This window comes from Pempheris klunzingeri, chromosome 5, assembly GCF_042242105.1.
Source record: "Pempheris klunzingeri isolate RE-2024b chromosome 5, fPemKlu1.hap1, whole genome shotgun sequence".
Taxonomy (NCBI): Eukaryota; Metazoa; Chordata; class Actinopteri; order Acropomatiformes; family Pempheridae; genus Pempheris; species Pempheris klunzingeri.
Window position 1 is genome coordinate 23,295,373 of NC_092016.1, and position 21,769 is coordinate 23,317,141.

At 43.2% G+C, this 21,769-nt stretch overlaps 2 protein-coding genes across 2 annotated transcripts; both read right to left on the reverse strand.

Moving 5' to 3' along the window:
- Nucleotides 1-6,691: 6,691 nt before the first annotated feature.
- Nucleotides 6,692-13,436, reverse strand: tcp11l1 (t-complex 11, testis-specific-like 1). Its single transcript, XM_070831075.1, has 9 exons — nucleotides 13,289-13,436; nucleotides 11,628-11,760; nucleotides 11,423-11,543; nucleotides 11,108-11,328; nucleotides 10,697-10,833; nucleotides 9,065-9,243; nucleotides 8,783-8,964; nucleotides 7,403-7,575; nucleotides 6,692-7,298 (listed from the first exon to the last, which is right to left on the reverse strand). The coding sequence occupies exons 1-9, from the start codon at nucleotides 13,428-13,430 to the stop codon at nucleotides 7,069-7,071; spliced, it is 1,518 nt and encodes a 505-aa protein (XP_070687176.1). The 5' UTR covers nucleotides 13,431-13,436; the 3' UTR covers nucleotides 6,692-7,068.
- A 1,655-nt stretch (nucleotides 13,437-15,091) lies between these two features.
- LOC139201895 (DEP domain-containing protein 7-like) lies at nucleotides 15,092-21,461 on the reverse strand. The gene is made up of 12 exons (XM_070831337.1): nucleotides 21,395-21,461; nucleotides 20,859-21,044; nucleotides 20,550-20,691; nucleotides 20,348-20,443; nucleotides 19,653-19,840; nucleotides 18,855-19,056; nucleotides 18,598-18,749; nucleotides 18,158-18,319; nucleotides 17,889-18,031; nucleotides 17,574-17,699; nucleotides 16,264-16,339; nucleotides 15,092-15,303 (listed from the first exon to the last, which is right to left on the reverse strand). The coding sequence occupies exons 1-12, from the start codon at nucleotides 21,459-21,461 to the stop codon at nucleotides 15,092-15,094; spliced, it is 1,752 nt and encodes a 583-aa protein (XP_070687438.1).
- Nucleotides 21,462-21,769: the final 308 nt, after the last annotated feature.

Consider the following 21,769-nt stretch of genomic DNA (forward strand, 5'->3'; position numbering starts at 1 on the left):
AAGGTGTCGAGCCCAGGGGTAAGACCCTCCCCAGAAGAAAGTATTGATTTTATAAACTAAAAGAATCAATCTGCATACTCTGAAGAGAAAATTGGCAGATTTGTTTAGATTAAAAATTAGTTATTTACCCATGCATTGTATCAGTAAGTTACATACATACAAAAGGCAAAAGACGACCTCATTCCTAAAGCATGTAGAAAACAAGAGAACAAAACTTAAAAGTCACCTAATAGTTTGTTTATCCTCTATTGTCACTATACTACTGTACTACTATCATCATCAATTTGATTATTATACTTCCAGTGTATTTTGGGACACAGCTTTTCTTCATGCCTTGCACACTTTCCTTCAACCAGTGTAACTCTCTTGCACTCCTGAGCACCCTTTGGTATCTTTATCACAACAGGAACTGTCTTGGGCAGCATTTATCCAGTGACAAACTACAACCTAAATGGTACATTTAGCCAACTACTACTGCCCAACTTTGCTATCTATTTCCTCTCTGCTCCGTCATCTACATCTGTCTGCTGTGAGCCACCACACACTCAATACACTCGCACTACACACTGAGCCGTTCCTAAAGCTGCCTTCACGTTAAAAGAACTTTGTTCTTTGTTCACTGCGAGGTAGGGTGTATATACGTCATCAAAAAGTGGAAGCTATTCACCATATCAAGCAACTTGGTTACATTTAGCTGAAGGAGATCATTGTGTGGGTTAAAATAATTGACATCACTGACTTTAGGTTTGACATGGGACACAAACAGCGGCTTTCTGGCACAGGAAATGTACCAGGTGATATCGCTGTCTCCGTCTCTCCTCTGTGTCTGTGTCAAAAATGCACACACACACACACACACACACACACACACACACACACACACACACACACACACACACACACACACACACACACACACACACACACACACACACACACACACACACACACACACACACACACACACACAAGAGCAGAGCAGAGCAGAGAGGCCCTTACAGATGAGGTTTCACATAACTCTATTTCTGCTTTTACGTGCCCCTTCTCACTACGTTACACACAGCTGTAATTTCACTGGTTGAACTTTGAAAGGGCAATGGCAGCCAGGGTCAAAGCATCTCTAACTTTGGACTAGAATTCCTTTGATGTGGAGTTAACACTTGTGTAAAATTCAGCTCAAATAATTCAGATACTGGAAGTAATTTCAAAACCTCATCTGACTTACACACACCTATTTTGATCTTTCAGCTCATGCTCTGTCAGATATAGCTTGGAATTTCACAGAACAGCTGCACATGAAGTAAACAGAGCTCTCGGGTACTGTTGAACTCCGGATTGAAAAAAAGAGCAGCCCAAAAAGCTTTTACTTTCAGGGGACATGGTCGGCCTTTTGACAAAAAGTCTGCCTCTCCTTGGAATCGGAGCTTTCCTTTGGTAAGATTTTGCTACTCTGCTGATCACAGGATCATATAAACATAGTGAAACCTTTCCTGCAAAATGTAGTGATGGTACAGATAAGTAAACCTGTAAACGTCCTGAGTAACATGTAGATGGGAGATTTTTCTGCTGGGTCTTGTGGATTGGTGGGAGCGCAGTATGCTGGGGTTTTCTGCGGACCCTTGGACATAAATGCAGAACAGCTCACGGAGTGTGGCTGAAATTCTTTGGGGTTTTCTGCAGACTCCTGCTGACTGGTGGCAGGATTGTCTGTTGAGGGCGCTTGACACCCATTTCAGAGACAGCCTTCAGTACAGTCATTTTTCCTTTCATGGTGAAACTATTCTGAGTGAAAACAGAGTTTGTAAATGTTCAACTGACAAACTGCCGTGTGTAGCAATGTAATGTCTCTGTGTTGTATTTGTACAATAGCATTTAATGCATTAGTTGCATCTGTACTGGTTTTACTGGGATTTAATCACAAGGTAGAGCAGCACAGGGGTGCTGTTTGGACCAAAGACTCTCACTAAGTGTGCTAAGCTTTATTACAACAACTTTACAATGATCTCTATGTTTTTTCATTTTCTTAACTGACACCTTAGCGCAGCGCAATAATTAAAAGTGACTTACATCAAGAATCATTAATAGTAAAGTTACTCTAAAACCAAAATAAAGTAATCACATTGCCCAACCCATCGTCTCATTATTTATGTTTGTGTTCTTCTTACTTTGTCTAAATGTCTGATGATTAGACATGTAGCAACACTACACTGTAAAATACACAGTCATTAAAATGTTTGAATATTATTTGCAAAATGTACTTGCTGTATGTAAGCATGAAAGGCTAAATTACTATTATTGTGTTCCTGTCTGTGTCTATTGTGAACTGTGTCATACAATTATAATTTTTTATGTATTATTGTGTGAGCAGTATTTGATGTTATAGCTGCTCAAGGTGGAGCTGAATTCAAATACTGTTGAGTAGTTTAATCTTGTGACAAGAGCAGAAGTATAAGGTAAGAATCTCCATTCATACTGAACTTACAGCGCTTAAGAAAAGTAAAGATAAAGATCTAGTCATGGTTGAAATATCTGATCAAATCTAAAAAAATTCATCAAAAACTCTACTTACAAAACACTCTAGGCAATCGTTAATTAAGCCAATGTGTCGTTCATATCTCAAAGTCTAAGCAAATAGTGCACAGGTAACCCTTTACTTAATGTCAGTTAATGTATTATTTGTGTCAGTGGGTTTTAAACAGAGAACAGTAGTAATTTAGTTTCTTGTCTTTGTGGTCAGAACAGTGGATTAAAATAATCTGGATTAAAATAATCCACTGTTCTGTTGGTTGGTAATTTTGAGTTAAATTAGAGGTCAGTTTAGAGAACATATTTCCCAACCACACTTCCTCTAGTGCCCAAAGGCTTTGGTTTCCCGGAAAACTAAAACCAGAGCCAACTAATGGACAGCTGACAGCGACCAGCGTCATGTGTCTTACATATCTCTCTCTTAGCGTCTCCTCCTCCTCTGACATTTGTTTAACAGAGGGTAAATGATGAGAAATGAACTGAGCTGAGGTTTGAGCCGCCAATCTTTCGATTAATGGACCATAATATAAACTGAATTAAAAATGGGTTTAATAAAATAATCCTCCAGTGTTTGCAAGTTCTCCCTGTGCATGTGTGGGTTCTCTCCGCACAAACCTGCACAATCAAAACAGGAAAGTTGAAAATGAGAACAGAAAAAGCAAAAGCGGAGGAAAAAATGGAGGAGGAGGAGGAGGTGCTTGTGCACAGATGTTTGTTGTTATCTGAGTGGACCCCATTCAAATTCCATTGCTCACATACTGTACATTACGGGGTCAAGTATATCTTGTAGCGCCGCTTTCTCTCCTCCCACTCTCTCAGTGTATTGGTGACATACAGAGCACATGTTCAACACGAGTGCACTTTTCCTCTGGGACTTCAGAAGACTGCCGTCACGGAGCAACAAAACGGTTTCTTTTTAGGGAAGCAGAGCTTTTTATGAATCTGCACCAGCTGTGTGACGCTAACCACAGACAGACTGGATGAGACTTGGTAGAGCCTTTACCATTACGGCTTAGGCATTATGTCTCTCTCCCTCTCTATCCACTATCTCTAGCCAATAAAGCTGTAAAAGCCAAAAAATAACCTTAAAAAAAAAGAAAAGCAGTACTGGACTAGATTTAAAGAACAAGGCCTAAATTGGCCTGGTGTACAGGTGTGTGACTGCGGTATGATACCCTCTATTTTAAAATGAGAACCACTATAATGGTTTGACACTCCACAGACATTGTCCACGATCTCTACGCGACAAGGTGAGTCAGCCAAGACGACCCAACAGTGTCCACAGCCTTCAGCATCTCAGGATGAATCTGCTCCACACTTGGCGCCTTGCCACTCAGAAGCGTCTTAACTACGTTAGGATAGCAGGGATGTGGCTCAGCACATGAAATCAGCTCAATAAATGTTTTTGTGCTTATGTGTCACAGCTTTAAGGTGACAGTCTACAGCTCTTGTGCTCATTATCTCTTTTTCCATCCATCAGTAAGAGTCTTGTTTGATGTGGCGCCTCATCACCCCTGAATTACCAGACAGCAAACAAGCTATCAGTGCAGTTAACATAAGAGCTGTGTCTTTGCATGTGACTCCATCTGTTTACACCAAAGAGGTGTCACAGTCCACAGAGGGAGGCCTTGGTAACACGAATGAGATACACCTGCCTGGAGCAGCATGAGCAAGGCTACACATCACAAAGTAAATACCAGCCACTGTTGTGATACATCAGTAGCTTAAGAATTTGCTGTGCTTTCACAGTCCTCAAAAACAAGCTAAATTCTCAAGAGAGAGCAGCCAAGAAGTGGCTGCAGATTGCACAGTGATAATGAAAGGTTACTTAGCATGTCACTTAGCATGTCATTGTATGAACTTGCAGCACATACGAGAGGCTGGTCTAGCACCATCAGTGACAACTGGGACCGTGACAACAGCCTACAGCAAAAAATACAAGGGAGTTTGCCATTGTCACTGCCATGTGCTGACTTTCATCTTTATGAAAACAAAACCCTGGGGACAACATTTGAGTCTCAAAGAAATGCATCAAAACCTACATTTGATTTCAACAGTCTTAGTCAGCAGGCACTGATTCCTGTGGAGAGGGGAACCAATGTCACTGAATGCTATATACATACAGAGTCAGAATTTAACAGGGAGGGGGGGGCTTGAGGAAAAAATGCCATCAGAGTGAAACTGATCAAAGCACCCCCCATCAGAAGTTTTTGCATTTCACTCTGTTGCCATTTTCTGTTGATTTCAGAATCAGAATCTATTGCAAACTAAGTTTTCACGTTACAAGGAAGAAGCCTTGTTATAATGGTGCATAATCAAGACACATGAAGATACAAGAGAGATATAAAATAGGGGTAATTACAATACATAACAACAATAATGCTAATCATAATAATCATAACATCATAATATAAAGAAAGTGGAGGGGAAGGAAAGAACTAATTATGATAAATACATTTTAGAATTAAAAATTCCCAAATAAACTTAATTTCATTCATCAACTATGTGTGTGCACACTGATCCTGGATCAGAGATACTTTGAGGTTCTTGAACTTAGAGAAGATGAGATTTGCTGTCCACTGGTCTAATGACAGATTCCTTAAAGTGCGGCAGCCTTCGACCACAAACTTGGTCAACCTGTTGTAAACATATCTTCTGTTAAATCAGTTCAAAGTGTGACTGTAACCCTAACTTTTGTTAGTGTTGTTTACTTTATCATCCCTTGGTCATTATTGTCTTTTTGTTGTATTTTTTACTGTGTTCTTATTAATATTATTATTTTCTTATCTTTTTGCAAACATGAATATGTTGACTATCAAATTATTGATACTGTGTACTGAAAACCAAATAACTTTTGTTCTCTTCTCTTTTTAACCTTGTTGCATTTATAATTGTAATATGGTTTTGTTACAGACATGTTTTTTTTTTTTCAAATTTACATATTTGTTGTTGGGGAGTGGAAGTAACAATTCTCTTTTTGCTTGTTATAAGCTGCTATGCAATTATTATATATTCTGCTATAGATGAGACAGAGTTGGTTAGATTAGATTGTTCTTTGGTGTTCTGGCTCCACCCACTGTCTCATATGTGAACTACATGCACACTATCACAATATTCAGATTGTTTGGACTGAGACTCATCAGAGAACTGTCGGCTGGTACAAGAAGAAGATAACCAACATGTAGAAGGATTGAAGAAATTACTCTGTCGTGCGGGCCAAACAATACTTTATTGGCATGTTGGAGCGTTCAAAGACAAACATCAGTGTGACTGATGTGACCAGTCAATGGTCACGTGTTAATCATTTGGAGAACAGGCGATGTCATTCTGCCTGGAGGAGTGTTTGTCCAAAGGAAATATTATAAACATCTAATACAGCATCAGAAATGTTACAAATTAGTGGACGCAATAAAAAAAACTGAGTAACAATTAAAAGAGCAACAGTTCAAGTTGGTCCGTAACACCAGTCTGGCTTCCCTTCAGTACCATTTACTCTGGTCTGCTTCCTTTGATCTAAGATACAGTAAAATACCTCATAATAACGGTCTTTGGTGCACATACAGTGGATACAAAAAAGTCTACACTCTCTTTATTTGCATGTTTCCATGCAATTTGTAAAAAACCATTTAAGGCATTTACAGAAATGTAGAAAGAACTGGTTGTGGTTTCACATGAGACATTAAACACATTTGACTATCTTTTTGACAATTACGGAGCGTTCCAAAAGATTCTCTCCTGATTTTCATTTGGGCGGATAGAGACGTGTGCAGAGTTACAAATTCAAGGGATCTTATGCTTTCATTTGAAATATACTGCATGAAATGAGTACCCAAATAATTGTGTTTGACGTAAAGCCTAATGAGGGGAGCGTTTTACAAGAGGTGAAAGGTGTAAACAGTCTTTGTTTCCACTGTATTTCCTTACAATTGCAGTGTAAAAGGCAGCATGCAGTCATCTTGTCGTCGTCTTGTTTGTGCTGTACACTTGGAGTAATTTACTACACTGTGTCAGTAGCATTGGGTCTGAAAGCTGTCATGTACTGAAAGCTGTTACTAAACACTTGGCCAGGGTTTGTATTTATCTTAGTGAGGTCAATCAGTGCCACATTCTTAAGAATAAAAGCATTTTTATCAATGAACTTAACGTAAAATGACTACCTACCTCTCCACAGTTGTTCTGTAGAAAGAACCGTGTTTATACTGTGCAAAGCATAGTAACCATAACAGTGAATATTGTTTTAGTATTGGACCTAAAACACAGGTATTGTAGTGGCTCGGATAGCAAACTGCCTCGAATGATACCCAGCTATGCTGAACACAACTTAATGCAAGATATTGGTATCAAAAGGTCACAATTACGAGGCCTCTGATTTGATCAAATAAGCGACACTGTGACTTAATGAAGCCGGGATGGCAGCTAGTGTTTTAATGTCAGTTTAAGGTGCGCGCTCTGGGGAGCTGGCGTTATCCGCTGAAAACAGATCAGCTTCCTCAACTCTTTTCTCTAAACTGTAACCGTTACTAGTGAGGAGAAATGGCAAAACTACAGACCACTCTCCATGCTGGGAGTCTCCTCCGTTTCTAGTATTTTATGGAGAATCTTTTGGTAGAACGGGGAGAAGACCAGCTTGTTGAAGTTGACGAGGCGACTGAAGCGAACAGCCATCTCCTTCAGCTCCCTGCTGACTGGAGCCAGACCTCCTGGGAGAGACGGAGGAGTCTTATGTTGACTGGACTCCAGGGAAGCCAGGAGGTAGCTCTGAACCCGAGAGTCTGAGCGGAGAGGAAAGCAGAAAGGAGGAAGAGGAGGAGATGAGAGGACGTCTCAAATAAATGATCCTACTCCTGAGAGTCATCGTGTGTGCCACTGTTCTTACCCATCAGCTTGCGGACCGTGTTATCTGGCTGGACGATCGCTGAGATTTGTCCCCTCAGAGTGCTCTTTCGGTCAGCTGAGAATGGAGAGTAGCCATGTTGGCTCAGACACTGACTCAGTTCAACACACAGTTTCTCCCCGGCGGTCGCTAAGGCCTCCTGTGCACTGAAAGATCTTAAGATAGGTAATAAGTAAGTTAGTATAGCAAGACAACTTGGCTACAAGTTGAAAAACTGGTGGTAGCATTAAATTAAAGCTGCATTCATTGATTTTGTTTTTGGCAGCAGAGCAGGCTGAAAACAAAACACTGGCATTTTATCACCCTATATGAAAGCATATGGTACATATGTTAGCATATGTTGTCAGTTTACACATCCAGTATATATAGAGCAACATCAACATTCATTTAGTCAGGTCTCCGACCACCTGACAAACTTAAGTCCAATATTCTCTATCTAGTCGACACTACTGACACAAATAGCCTCTTAAGCTACTAAATTCTCACTGAAGCATGTTCACCAGCTTGTCCATAAATCTGTTAGTCAGCAGGGGCCTGCAAACAGCGTTGATTCTGCAGGCCACAAAAACCAAACCATTGAGATAAGAGAATCGAAAAGATCTGCTTTGATGACTCGTGCACATCAACCGATGAAACCGTTAACACTGTGGCCTCCATGTTTTCCTCTGTATGACAGCGCGCTGTCTGTTACATCATTGTTATTATTCTTTTAGACATGCAGGTTCACACAGTTCACACAGGAATATGATATGGGCCACGTTTAAAAAAAATAACGTGAACAGTCAAACAGAAAAATCAAGGTGAACGTAGCTTTAAGTGCAGATAACCTGTGCTTTGCCAAAGTCAACTCAAAGTGGTGTCACAGTCAGACTCAGGGAGTCTTAATGGCCATTTTCTGCAGGCCATACATGTGCAATTGAAAAAAATATAGAAACAAATGTTTTTTTAAATGTATACTTGATGGTAAAGAGTGACTAAAAACACGGACCAATAAAGAAAGGGACAACATGCACCAAAGGGTGGCCGGATTCAAAAACAGGACGTCACAGTTACAGTTTGTGTCAGCACGTGGCTGAACAGGTCCGCCATGAGTTAGCTATAAGCGACCATGTCATTTAGACTAATACCAAGGGAGTCAATTTAGGATCATTTAAATCAAAGACTCCATTATTAGTTCATCTTTGGCTAAATTACATTCAGGCCACTCACCCTAATTCTTTATTGATTATTTGCACCATAGTAAGGACTTAAATGTCTTTGACATGGTGGTCTAAAGTGGTCTGAAACCCCTCACCGACCAGGGAGCTTATCCAGTGTAGCTTTAATTAAGCTATGTGTGACAATTACAGCGCTGGTACTCACGGCGTGTGCATGTCTGCAAGCATGACATTGACAGTGTTTTTAAGAGTCTCCATCAGTCCCGGAAGGCCTGAGATAGCCTCCCCTGTGGTAGTGTAGACGATGAGGAGCACGGAGGAGAGCAGGACTAACTGCTCGGCCTCCTGCTGCATCTCCTGGAACCGAAACTGATCCATCAACACCGTCTACAGAGACGGGAAGAAGAGGGAGTGCAGTTTATTGTGGCAGAAAGCAGCACGAGAGAAGTTCAAGGGAAAAAATTGATTTAATAAAAAGATAATTCACCTCTGGGAAGGGTTCTGATGTGTGGTCCCACCTCAGCAGGCGTAGGTAGGCGTGGTTATGGACGTTGAGGGGGAGGAGCGAAGGAGAGTCAGATGAAGCAGCATCAGAACCATCCGCCTTGGCCTCCCTCAGGCATCTCACGGTTTCCTCAAGCCACTTCTCAGTGTAGTCTAAGGCATCTAAAGAGGAACAGGTCATTTCATTTTTTTTCAGCTTCACTGGATGCAGTGGATCCTTGTATTCCTGATCCAAAACATGCCACAACAAAGATGTGGAATATCTATAGGTGACTTGTGGTCCATAATGTTTCACAGCCACATAAAGTTCCAGTCAAAAGTTTGGCCACACCTTCTCGTACAATTTTTCTTCTTTATTTCAAAACTGTCTAGAATGTAGATTAATATAGAACTGATCAAAATGATGGAGGAGTAGACACCTTCTGCTTTAATGACAGCTCTACACACTCTTGGCCTTCAGCTTCATGAGGTCGTCGCCATTGTGGAGGCCAGGTAATCTGACGCAGCACTCCATCACTCTGCTTCTTGGTCAATTAGCCCTTACACAGCCTGGAGGTGTGTTTGGGCTCATTGTCTTGCTGAAAAACAAATGATGGTCCCACTAAGCATAAACCAGATGGGATGACATGTCTCTGCAGAATGTAGAAACCATCTGATCAGCTTTTCTGCATCTCACAAAAACATAGTGGGTGGAACCAAAACTCTCAAATTCAGACTCATCAGACCAAACTACAGATTCCCACTGGTCTAATGTCCATTCCTTGTTTCTTGGACAAAACAATTCTCCTCTTGTTATTGTTCTTCCTCAGAAGTGGCCTCTTTGCAGCAGTTCGACCATAAAGGCCTGATTCACACAGTCTCCTCTGGAGAGCTGATGCTGAGGTGTGTCCGCTACTTAAACTCTGTGAAGCATTTATATGGCTCTAATCTGAGGTGCTGTTAATTTGTGGTTTCTGTGGCTTTATCCTCTGCAGCAGAGGCAACTCTTGGTGTTCCTCATTAGAACCAGTGCAATCAGAGCGTTTCATGGTTTTTCGCGACTACAGTTGAGGTTACATTCAAAGTTCTTGAAATTTTCCAGATTGACTGGCCTTCATGTCTTAGGAATGATGAAATGTCGTTTCTCTTTACTTAGCTGAGTGCTTCTTGCAATAATATAGATTAGAACAGTAGTCGAATGGGGCTGTTCACTGTATGGAACTGTGTACCAACCCAGCTTCTGCTCAGCACAACTGATGACCTTCAGCACATCAAAAAGGCAAGAAATTCCACAAATTAACCCGTCTCATGTGTTAACTGAAAACCACTCCAGGTGACTTCCTCATGAAGCTGACTGAGAGAAGACCAAGAGTGTTCAAAGCCGTCATCAGAGCAAAGGTGGCTACTTTGAAGAATCTAAAATATGAAACATATTCTGGCTTGTTTGTTTTGTGTCAACAATGTAAAAAATAATACAAAATAAAGAAAAACCATTGGAGGAGAAGGTGTGTCCAAACTTTTGACTGGTACTGTAAGTCACATTGTAGGTTTGGCTCCATCTATGTACGGCAGTCCAATATGTTTTAGCATGAATAATGTATAACAGGACTCCTGTCGTGGGAGAGAGGTTCCTTACTGGGTTGTTTCTCTAGAAAGTCCTGGAACTTGCTCCTTTCGTACTCAACTGACTGCTGCATCAGATGAGGCCTGATGCTGCTCAGGGCAAAGTTAGCCATGTCCATCTTCATCAGGTCCAGCACAGAGAATATCGTCCTGGGAGGGACAGAGACGGAGACGGAAAACAGAGCTATGTGTCATGAACTGTACAGGTTTGAAATTCCAAGTCCAACAGAGCTGAGGTTTCCCGTTCATTACATCTGCATTAGGTTTGGAGACCTGCTTGCTCATCATCCTCTATAATAACATCACTCCAGAACAAGCTGGCTTCTGCGCTGTAATGTCAGGAATTAAATTACACAATCTAAAAATAAACTAAAGCCTGGAACATGCACAACTAATATTATCCCTCTCTTGTCTCTGGACTTACTTGAGCAGAGGCACAATATCTGTGATCTCCTTTAGCTTACTGATGTCCCTGTCTCTGCAGGGGGCGCACAGCGAGCCCATCATCCCAACGATGAACTGGGACAGTCGACTGATGTCAAGTGCTCCATTCTCTGCCTGCTGCTGGATTAGAGGCAGGTCCAGAACCTCATCGATTTGGGAGCGCAGACGGCCGTGACCCGGCAGCAGGAAAGACAGCAGAGTCTGCATGAGCAGGAGAACGGAGGATGATTGAGGGCAGGCAGGAAAGGAAAGGGGCTTATCTATTTCCAAAATAAAACTCAAACCCCTGCCTCACCTCTTTGATCTCAGCCAGCAGCTTGATGGCGTGTCCGTACGTCGGTGGATCCTCCTTCAACTGGGCTTCCAGACAATCCCAGAAAGCTTGGTGCATTATCTCCTTCACCCTTCGCTCCAAACTGTACAGAGGCACAGGAGGGTTACTTCTACAACAAGGAAGAACTCGCTCAAAGGGCAGTCACTGTATCTGATCAAACTCTCACCTCCCTTCAGGAAGCTCTGTCGGTTTGACTTGAAAAGCGTGGTTGACCATAATTTCATGAGCCAAAGCCATGTTGGTGACTCCTTTAGCTGTCTCCATTAGCTCCTCCACGGAGACAAACCTGGGAGGGCTGGCTGTGAGGGGACAGAATCCATCCTAAAATGATTTATTCCAACAAAATCGCAGCGTACTTTCCTCCTAAAGACAGAAACCAGGACTTTCATATTGTTGTGAGGAAAAAAAACAAACAAGCTATCCCACTGACTACAAAGTGCATTTGAAGTCATTAACAACCAGAGCACATCATCTCTTACATCCAAGTGGATTTAGTGTGACTGCAGTGAAAGCTGGCACACACCAACTTCAAAATGTGTTAATTCCCCTCAAGTAATCTTGCTGTCAGTATATCCACAAAGCGCCCTGATCGGAATATCTGCTTTACAGCAAAGTTTCTGTTCTTGAGCCTCGAAGATAATCCAGTTTACAACCATGAGCATGAACCAGAGATCACAGATTCACAGATGGCTCTAAGCAAATGTTACATTTAGAAAAACATAAAAGCCACAGTTGAAACAATCGGTAAAACTGTAGTGTTTCTTTGCTAATGTTTTAGGCACAGTCAAAAATAAGCATTCAAATTTTTAGGTGCCTGTACTCCGGCTCTGTGGGACAGGTTAGTATAATGATGTGCTGTATTCCAGGGGTCAGCAACCTTTGGCACATGTTGATGTCTGGGAGTACTAGACTTTGATAAATGCTGTGTGACAGACATGTTACATGCCAAAAATCCCATCTGTAAAGTTCATTAAATTTTGGTTTGCCCAGGTATAACAATAACGCGACCACTCTCAAAACCATGGCAACTGCTAAAAATGATGCAATCAAAACTAATAATCACTTTACTGTAAACTGCAGAAAACCAGAACACCAACACCACGAACTGCTTTGCTGATAGTCTTCAGTTGTACATAACGCCACACCTGTCCTTAGCTATCGGGCTGGAGTGGGACATGTGAGGATGAGTTCGAATTACAGAAGCTGTGCTGCTTAAGGGTTAAGACAGGCGAGCATGTCGGACAGGGACAGTTTGTTTGCAGACCCCTGAAGGTACGGACTTGTGAGACTGGTGCTTTCCATCCGCTCCACACAAAAGGAGGTTTGTTTGTGTTCGTGTCTAAGTCCACGCGTCTGTGCTGTTAAAGACCTGCTGAGGAGTTATAGTGTGGACCGGGTGACAGGGAGCAGATTGGAGCCCAACTGAAGCTGAAAACTTGAAGCACATCCAGTTGTAGAATACAGTAGCTTGGATGTCCTGAAAGCACAGGTGTCCAACATGAGTAGCATTCTGTTATTTGGTTATGTGCGTCCAGCAAGAGAGGTCAGGAAAGGACAGAAGTGTCAGAGATCACAGTGACCTGTACAAACCTATTGACTCGCAAGACATGTAGGTTAGGTCAGGTCATATAGATAGATAGATAGATAGATAGATAGATAGATAGATAGATAGATAGATAGATAGATATCATAGTCTGAGGTTACTGACTGCCATCCCAGTCCATGGACACCCAAACAAACGCCTTCATCTGAGCAGACCTTTCTCCTGTACTCAAATGAAATCGACACACATTGTCCCGATCATTTAAATAAATGAACCCGTCTCACCTTGAGGAGTGCTCCCTCTGTGCGGACTCGGAGTATTTGCCCGGACCCTCTTCCTCACCGTCTCCTCAGAAGCCTCCTGCGTCCTCTCCTCCTTTGACTCCTTGTCCCCTCCACCCTCAAGGCGGTCAGCCTCCTTCGGCATGCTGAGGTCTGGGAGAGAACACACGATGACGATGTTCAAAGTTGCAACCTGAAGTTATTCCTAAGGCAGTGAAGTGCTGGGAGCGAGGGAAAGGCCCGCTGGATGCAGCACATGCGACATAGTGGATGTGGAACATGGAACAGCAGGGATGTTTCAGTGCTGCTGCATCACATCACACAGCTGGTTGTGCTGTGATGGGATTTCACTTGACAGTCCAGACCAGAGGAGGGATGCAGGTTTGTTATTGTGATCCACAGATGGTGACATCACCTACACTGGCAGAGGAGGAGGGGGAGGGGGAGGGGGAGGGGGGGGCAGAGGAGCAGCTGAGCCAGTGCGATGCTAAGCGGACTGAGGTGGTGAACACGAGGCACACAGAACAAAGCCTCATGGTGCCAAGGCTGCCATCACAGCCCAGCCCGAGGACACGGTACTGACCTGGTACTGACCTGGTACTGACCTGGTACTGACCTGGTAGCCGGCCCAGCAGCCCCGAGCTTGGAGACGAGTTAGCTGTACGGCAGCGGGACACGTCTGTCTGCCAACAACAACAATGACTTTAAAAAAAACCAGTATGAGACAGTTACTCCTCAGTGCCTGAGACACAGCGGATAGATGTAGAACACAGGTTTAATTCACCACTACCAGACTCTGTGCAGGATTTAAATCAAAGTTAGAAAACTGTATATGATTACCGTCGCAGCCCTCCTCTGAGATGGTGCCGCTAACCAGGAGGCTCTTCCTGTTTTGGGTGGGGCTATAACATGACGTCACCGCCGAGCCCTCTCCCGCACGCACGCCAGACGCAGGGACCCCAAAGTTATGAGAGGCTGCCAGTGGAGGGGAAGTTGTTACGCAGTTCAGTTTACAAAATGACGTAACAAGGAAATTCTTCTTGTGCAGTTTGCAGATGTTACAAAGGATAAAATCTGACAGTTTGTGTGAACTTGTGTCGAGATCAGATTTGATTTTAAGATTATGTCCAATTCACTAAATTAAACTGTGGATTAAGCGTTAATATTGAAACCTCAATTTTAACATTGCACTCAGAAAATCCATTAGTTTCTCAGATATCCACAGAATGTCCAAGAGAATCTGGTAGAAAAAAAAATGTTCACAATATGAAAGCATTTTTTGTGTTTTTCTAAGACTGCAGCACAAGTAGATTATAGGAACACTCACAGGGGGGTTTGGTGCATCAGGACGCGTCGTATCCACAGACCTTCACCATGGCACCTTTTTGTTGCAGCACATAATGGATTTAGCTCTTCTTTCTGTTGTTGCTGCCTCTCCTCTACTCTGATCCATCTGTTTTGAATTAACCCTCACATCCATAATATAACACCTGGTCAAGCTTAATCATGGGAATATCATTTATGTTCTAAATGCAAATGTTTGATGCAAAAGTCCAAGAAGATAGCAACTCTTTATTTATTTTGTTCAATAATAAAGCAAATACACACTCACAGGTGTAATGACATGCTGGAGGTGTTTTTACCCACACAGTATGTATCTTTACAATCTCCAGTCTTGCCTGTCACAAACTTTTCCTTTAAGCCAGGTAGTTTGACCAAGTATTTACAAAAAATGTGATAAGGTATAATCTCATTACTGAAGAAGACATTAGAGACATCAGCGCCTGTGTCATTGTCTTCACAAATCTACAGCACACCAACAGCAGATTCACCAAAGTACTGGTTAAATATCTCTGGGTGGGCTTGGTAAAATTGTCCCAGTAGGCGTTTTCTCTCCTTGGCAGGGAGCTTGGTGTCCAGGTGGATGCTGTTTAGCAGAGCCCACAGTTCCTGGTTGGTGGTCTTCTTTGTAGAGTCAGCGTAAGTCCTGCTGGAAACCTGCTGACAGAAGGTAGAGCCTGAAGGACAGAAGAGAGCAACGGTGTTAACAGAGAGTAAGAAGAGAGTAGCTCGCAGTTAATCACAATCATGAACTAAGTGGGACTTTAAACTTGCTTTCATTTCAAAGTTTTGGCCGCCTCAGAACAAGCTTTAAAAACAACACTAACATTTTATCCCTTACACAGGGGACCATTAGCACTCAGTTTGAAGCTCTGTTTTGGTCTCCACCAAAATATTAGGCTCTTTAGCCGCTAAATGCTCCACTCTGTATGCAATTGTAATATCCAATTGTCTGCGATGTTTAAAAATGTGTGTGATAATTTGATAATAATTTTTCACTTGAGGCTTCCAGGATCTAGCCACTGCTGTAAAATATTTCAAAAATATATATTCAACCACAAAAAAGAAAAATATTGCATGTGGAAGTAATCTGTGCTCCTCTGTTAGTGCTCACAGACTTCTGGAAACCAGTGCAATGTAAAGTGTGATAAACTATGATAAAATATATATATAATATAAATTTTTAAGATATCAATGTCATGGAAATCATGTGTTATGGGACATCAGTGAGAAAGAACACACAAGACCACAGTTCTGCAGTTTTGTCTGAGCTTATTTGACAACAATTAAAGAAATAACACATTCTTCCTTTTACAAATGAAAAGTTTAGTTCATAAGAAAAAAATGCATTAGTCAGTACACTCAGGATGTTACTGCTCCACTTGGTCTGGTATGACCCGCAGCTTATGGCTCATTTTAATAAGCTCTTCCAGGTAATGAAATGTCATGTTGGTGTGATTTAGAGCTTATTGTGATCTGATGAAAAACCAAACCTGTGAATTCTGCAGCAGTACAGCAGCAGCTACAAGCCAGAGAGATGGTCAGATTTTTATCCATCTATTCTGACTTTTTAAAGTTCTTTTATTTAAAGCAGAATGATGTATTGATCGGTGTGTTTTGTGCTGTTGGTCACTTACCAGTCACATCTGGCTGCTTCCCCTGCACGATGCTGGCCAGCTTGTCGCTCACTCCCTTGTGCAGGGCTGCTGGTACCTGGAGTAAAGAGAATTTAGGTGGCAAAGGATTTAATGACAATTAAACAATGAACAATGGCTTGTCGAATAAATTACACTTGAAAAATTCAATTCAAGTCCCCAGTCATCCTTTTAACTTGAGTCCTTACACAAACGCCTGTGACTGCATATTCTAAACCATATTTGGCAACTTAATTTGAGCAATTTGCTCTCATGACAATGATTAAAGCACCACTGAATGTCAGAGCTCAAACAAACACTTTAAAGTCAGTCTCAGACCAATATGACAAATCCTTGTTGTTAGAAGGTTTTTCTCATGTAACATGATTCTGTAGGAACTTGTGTCATACATGGTATATATGTTACTCTCAAGTCAGCGTACTACTCTTCCGACTCCACTTTGTCTGGACAACTGGTTGTTCTAAGGAAAGATCAAGTCCATCTTGGGACATGCTCTCATGTATCTGAAACCAGATATAGTTTGTAGAATCCTATAAATGTGATAGCTTTACTCTGTATTCCTTAGTGTCATCTACGCCTGTGATGTTGGACTCCGAGCTCGTACACCTACATAAACTTCTTGGACTCCTCTCTTCATTGCTACAACCACAGAAAAGCATCCCTACACTTGTTGACCTTGTCAGGACTTTGCTGGTTTGATATTTGTGGAAGAGCTTGAGATGATTCATTAAAAGGAACACGTGTTTTGGTATTTCTGAATTAAAATTTTATTGACTTCACTCTAAAAGGTCAGCCTAGCAGGCGAGGGAAGCTCTGTTGAAAAAAAAGTTGCTTATACAGTTGTATAAAGCCTGATGATATAATAGTGATGTCATCAGGGTTACTTTAGCTTCATTACACATTGTGGGCGTGTAGTTAAAAAAAAAAAAAAAGCAGGAAAAATCCTAATCAGTTGTATAGTGGGACATAGAATCCAGTGTTTTTAGAGCTTGGCTTATATTTGGCACTCAAAGTCAGGGCAGCACAACCTCTGCTCACGGGGGGCTCTGGGGACATTAGTGCATACATTCCACACTCAAATAAAGACAGTAAGTAAAGTTTGCTTTATGGTAAACAGGATGAGATTGAGGACACAACCCTGGGCTTGACAATCTGAGCCTTGTGAGTCTCCAAACTTTATCTAGATGCAACACTAAATCTTCACCTTAAAGGAGCCCGTGGCTTATTAAGCGAGTCCAGGTAAAGACCCGAGGACAGGAGAAGTACAGTGTATTCTGACAGCATTTCCTCACCTTAAAAATGTCCTTGATGTTGCTGAGCATGAAGACCACCATCAGGTCCTCTTTCTCCCTTGAAAGATCCTTGCAGTGGACAATCGCCTTAGAGAAAGCCCTCTTCACTGCCTGTCTGTTCTCCATCTACAGGTGTAGCAGCACATCTTTAATGTCAAATTACAGTAAAAAGCTTGTGGTAAAGCTGAAGCCCTCTGCTTTAGCTTCCTCTCATCTCCCTACCTGAAGGCAGGTGAGGAAGTGGTGCCGCGGTGACGACCTGTTCAGAATTTTAAAATGCATTATCCAGTGGGAGATTAAGTCATCAGCTCTCACCTCCTTGTCCAGTTGTATCCCCTGCGGGTCGGCTGCCAGAGCCAGGAATGCAAGCAGCCTGCACAGCTCGTCTCTGCAGGCGGGAGGCAGCAGCTTCAGACACAGCTGCAGCGCCTCAAGAGCTGTGCCCCATTTAGCGCTGACTGGGGGCACAAGAGAGACTCAAAGAGGCTAGAGAAAAGAGGCTATTGTACAACTCCTGGTTCATTTATACAACAACATGAATCTAAGAAAGTGTCAGAAACCACAGTTTGAGTCACAGCTCTTACCCAGCAGCTCGGTGATGGCTGTGTAGATGTTGCTCATGTTCTGGGGCAGCAGTGGAGGCCTGTCTGTGTGGCTGTAGTGCTTCACCAGGGTTCCGTAGAGCAGCTGCTTACACTGGGCCAAACCAGTCGGGGAGAGACAAGGCTGCTTGTCGCCGTTGTTGACTGGGGTGGACGCAGACCTTAGAGACTGCACTGGAGCCACAAATACAGAAAAGGTCATTTGGACTGTAATGCTGTTAACAGTGGCAGCTGAACGCTTCTGACACGAACCTGTCACACAGAGCGGACAAGAGGGGATATAAAGTTTAAAGAGGAGGATTAAAGTTAGAAAAGTCGGGGCTCAGTCAGGTAGTGGCACCACCGTCTGTGGCCTTTGTGAGATAGCAGATACTTGCTCTGGAGGACCAGCCCCCAATTCTGACACTCATAAAAGCACTTGCCTCCATCTTGTGAACTGCTCTCAGCTGGCACTTGCTCAGCGCTGTCCTGATCATGGGGGAAGCAGTGAGGCAGCTCCCTGCTCAGCTCCACCACTGGCTGATCAGGGAGGAAGTCCAGACAGTCCAGAGCTGCTCGGAGCCATTGGTCCTCTCTGAGGGACGGGGAGCGATACAGGAGAATAAACAAGGACAGTACAAGCTTAGCCTCGCCCTAAAGACTGGGGAAATTAGCTCAGCAGTCAAAACACCGAACATACTGAGAGTCCCTGAGGGCCTTGAGGATCTGTCGGTCCAGGTGGTTGCTACTGTAGATCAGGTCTGGGTTACTGTGAGCCAGCAGCTTTGATGGGGGAGGAGAGGACGGGGTCTGGCTGCACTGAAGCAGCCCCTCCAGCAGGGGGAGCTCCACCAGCTCCAACAGCCTGAGCAGAGTCTGCTCCCGCCACACCTCGTCTACCACTGGGGGGGTGGAGACCAAAAAAAAATTACAAAACGTTCCTGCTGTACTGTTTTCTAGTCCGGGAGAGACAGAGTACGGCCTTTTTGCATAGAAAGATATTACTTTCCTCTCTGTCCTCTCTCTCTCCTTATGTTTAGTCTTTGATGTAAGGGCGGAGAACACTTCACGTTTAGGGGTTTTTCCAATCATCTTGTCAGTTTAAAGGATGAGAGTTTTCAGAACTTTGCTAAAGTGAATTGAACTGAAGGGCTAATAAAATATGAAATGATGATATGACAGTGATTTTCTGTCAAAAACTCTTTAAAGGCATTATGATGTCCTTACGTGTACTTTGGTAAAACTCAGATCTGCCTCTTAAAACCCAGGGAGAACATAAACACAGCTTTGGTCATGATAAAGGTTGAAAGAGTTGAGCATTTTCAGGTTTTCTGGGCATTTTCTTGCCTTTTGCCATGTGATGAGAGACAGAATTAATTACCGCTTGTTACATTAAGGCATGGGCACGTCTTTGTCTCCCCAAAAACCAACACCACAACAGGATGAAACACACACACACACACACACACACACACAGCCGAGAACAGCAGCATCTCACATGATTGTGGTAAAACAGTATCAGACTGCACTCTGCTGGGACTCAGACTGTCCACCAGAGGCTCCACCAGCAGGCTGGAAGAGCCGGGAGCAGCGTCCCGATGGCTGGCTTTTACGGTCGCCCGAGTAACGCTGACAGGGGTGGACATCTGAACATGTGACCCGGTGGGACACGTCTGCTCTGCCTGCCTGGAATGCAAAACAGAGGCCGCTGATGGGTCGAATTGTTGACATGTCGTGAAGCATTTTGAGGATTCTAGCACAGGTTAGACGACATGATGACGAGAACAATCTGCCTTCTTGTGCAGTTCACACAGTGGCTACTCTCCCCTTAATAATTCTGCCTCCATTCAACCATTGTGGGCAATGATCCAAATCACTGAAAATACACTTTATCACGATATATACCACTATTATGATAGAAAATACTCACATGTGACACTTTTACATTAACGCAGTCATCTGCTTCAAACTGTGCTCTTAATGTTCAGAGGACATTTCAATCAGGGCTCCTGGCCACACATTCAGCAACATTTTGAACCCATCTTCACATTCCTTAATTAACAGTCAAACATAAGACTTTGGCCTTTAACTGGACACTTTATTCCTCCTTTGGCGTACGAGATAGAAATGTGACTAACAAACTGGGAACTCAGGGTGTTTAATGTACGCTATGAAAAGATTTAGACTTAATACCTATCTGAGGGAGCACTGCAGAAGAGTTTTTGGATCCCATTCACGAGTGCACCTCTTTCCAACTCATCGACTGAAGGAGCACACACACCTGCAAACCTGTGTGTAAAAAAACAGTAAAATGACAGGCCACCGTGCTAACACCGATTTTGACCGCGAGGAAGTAAAGACGGGCTTATGAGTGCGTTTGTGCGTGCAGTCTGACCTGTAAAGCGCACTCCTGCTGTCCTGAAACACATCCTGCTTCTTGTCTTTGCCAAACACTTTGGTTCCCACCGCCTCAAACACATTACAGTCCAACAGAGCCTGGCACACACACACCACTTTGTCCCGAGACACATTGGCACCTTCAACAGAAAGGGAAGTGGCGATTTGTTGAATGTCTTTCAGTTCAGAGATAAACACATAAAAAGTGAGAATGATGAGAAGATGGTTTGGGTCAAATGGAGCTTTAGGAGAAAACATTCATCCGATTATTTGATGTAAAATGTAACACTGGCTAACAGACACACACCCTCAAAGCCTTTGACACGGTTAATGTGCTCTGCCACCACATCGACAGCCTCTGAGCCGAGGAAACAGTCGCTGTGAGACTTGAGGTGGACTCGTCTGCGCTTCACTGTCACAGAGGACCTGAGGTGGGAGATGAGGCCACTCCACATGGAGGAGGACTGGGCTGGTTTACTGGCTGCTCCATGAGCTGGGACAAAAGGCACAGAGAAAACCAGAGGAAAACAAATGCCTTTCATATTTTACAGATGACCTGGAGTACAGATAAATAGGGGGGGGGGGGGGGGGGGGGTGTGTATGAGACAATCTGAGGCATAAGAAAGGAGGAATATGAGGGTCAGACTGAGGAAAACTAAAGTCTAGTAACTAAAAGTCAGCAGCAGTGAATGATTATTAGTCAGTGAGGACTGACCAGAACAATGAGGGGATTTCAAGGGTGCACAGTTCATTATAGTTGTCCTTGATAAAAGATCATTACCATGGACAGGCCTCCACCAGCTGCACACACACCAACACCTCGTTCAAATGCGTTTCACTCACCCTGAGGACGCACACACAGTTTTTCTGCAAGCTTCAACGCCGCGGCTCTCTCTTTTATCGAGGCCATGTCCACCAGACGATGGGAGAGCGGCTGAAGAAGCGCTTATTTAGTTGATACCAGGAGGAGGGTAGACAAGCAGGAACCTGTTAAACAAACCACGTCCAAGCAGAAGCGCCCTCAGCTCATGTGCGATTTCTTAATTCAACCGCTAGAGGGCACCAATCGCTAAGTCACACCGAAGTCACACACTGTTGATCCCGGTGTGTCCTCCTGCTGTGGTGTCATGTCTTCATAGTGCAGGATGAAACTGACACCGAGACCACAGAATACTAAATATGTTGTGAATGCTTTCAGCATTGCTTTCAGCATTCACA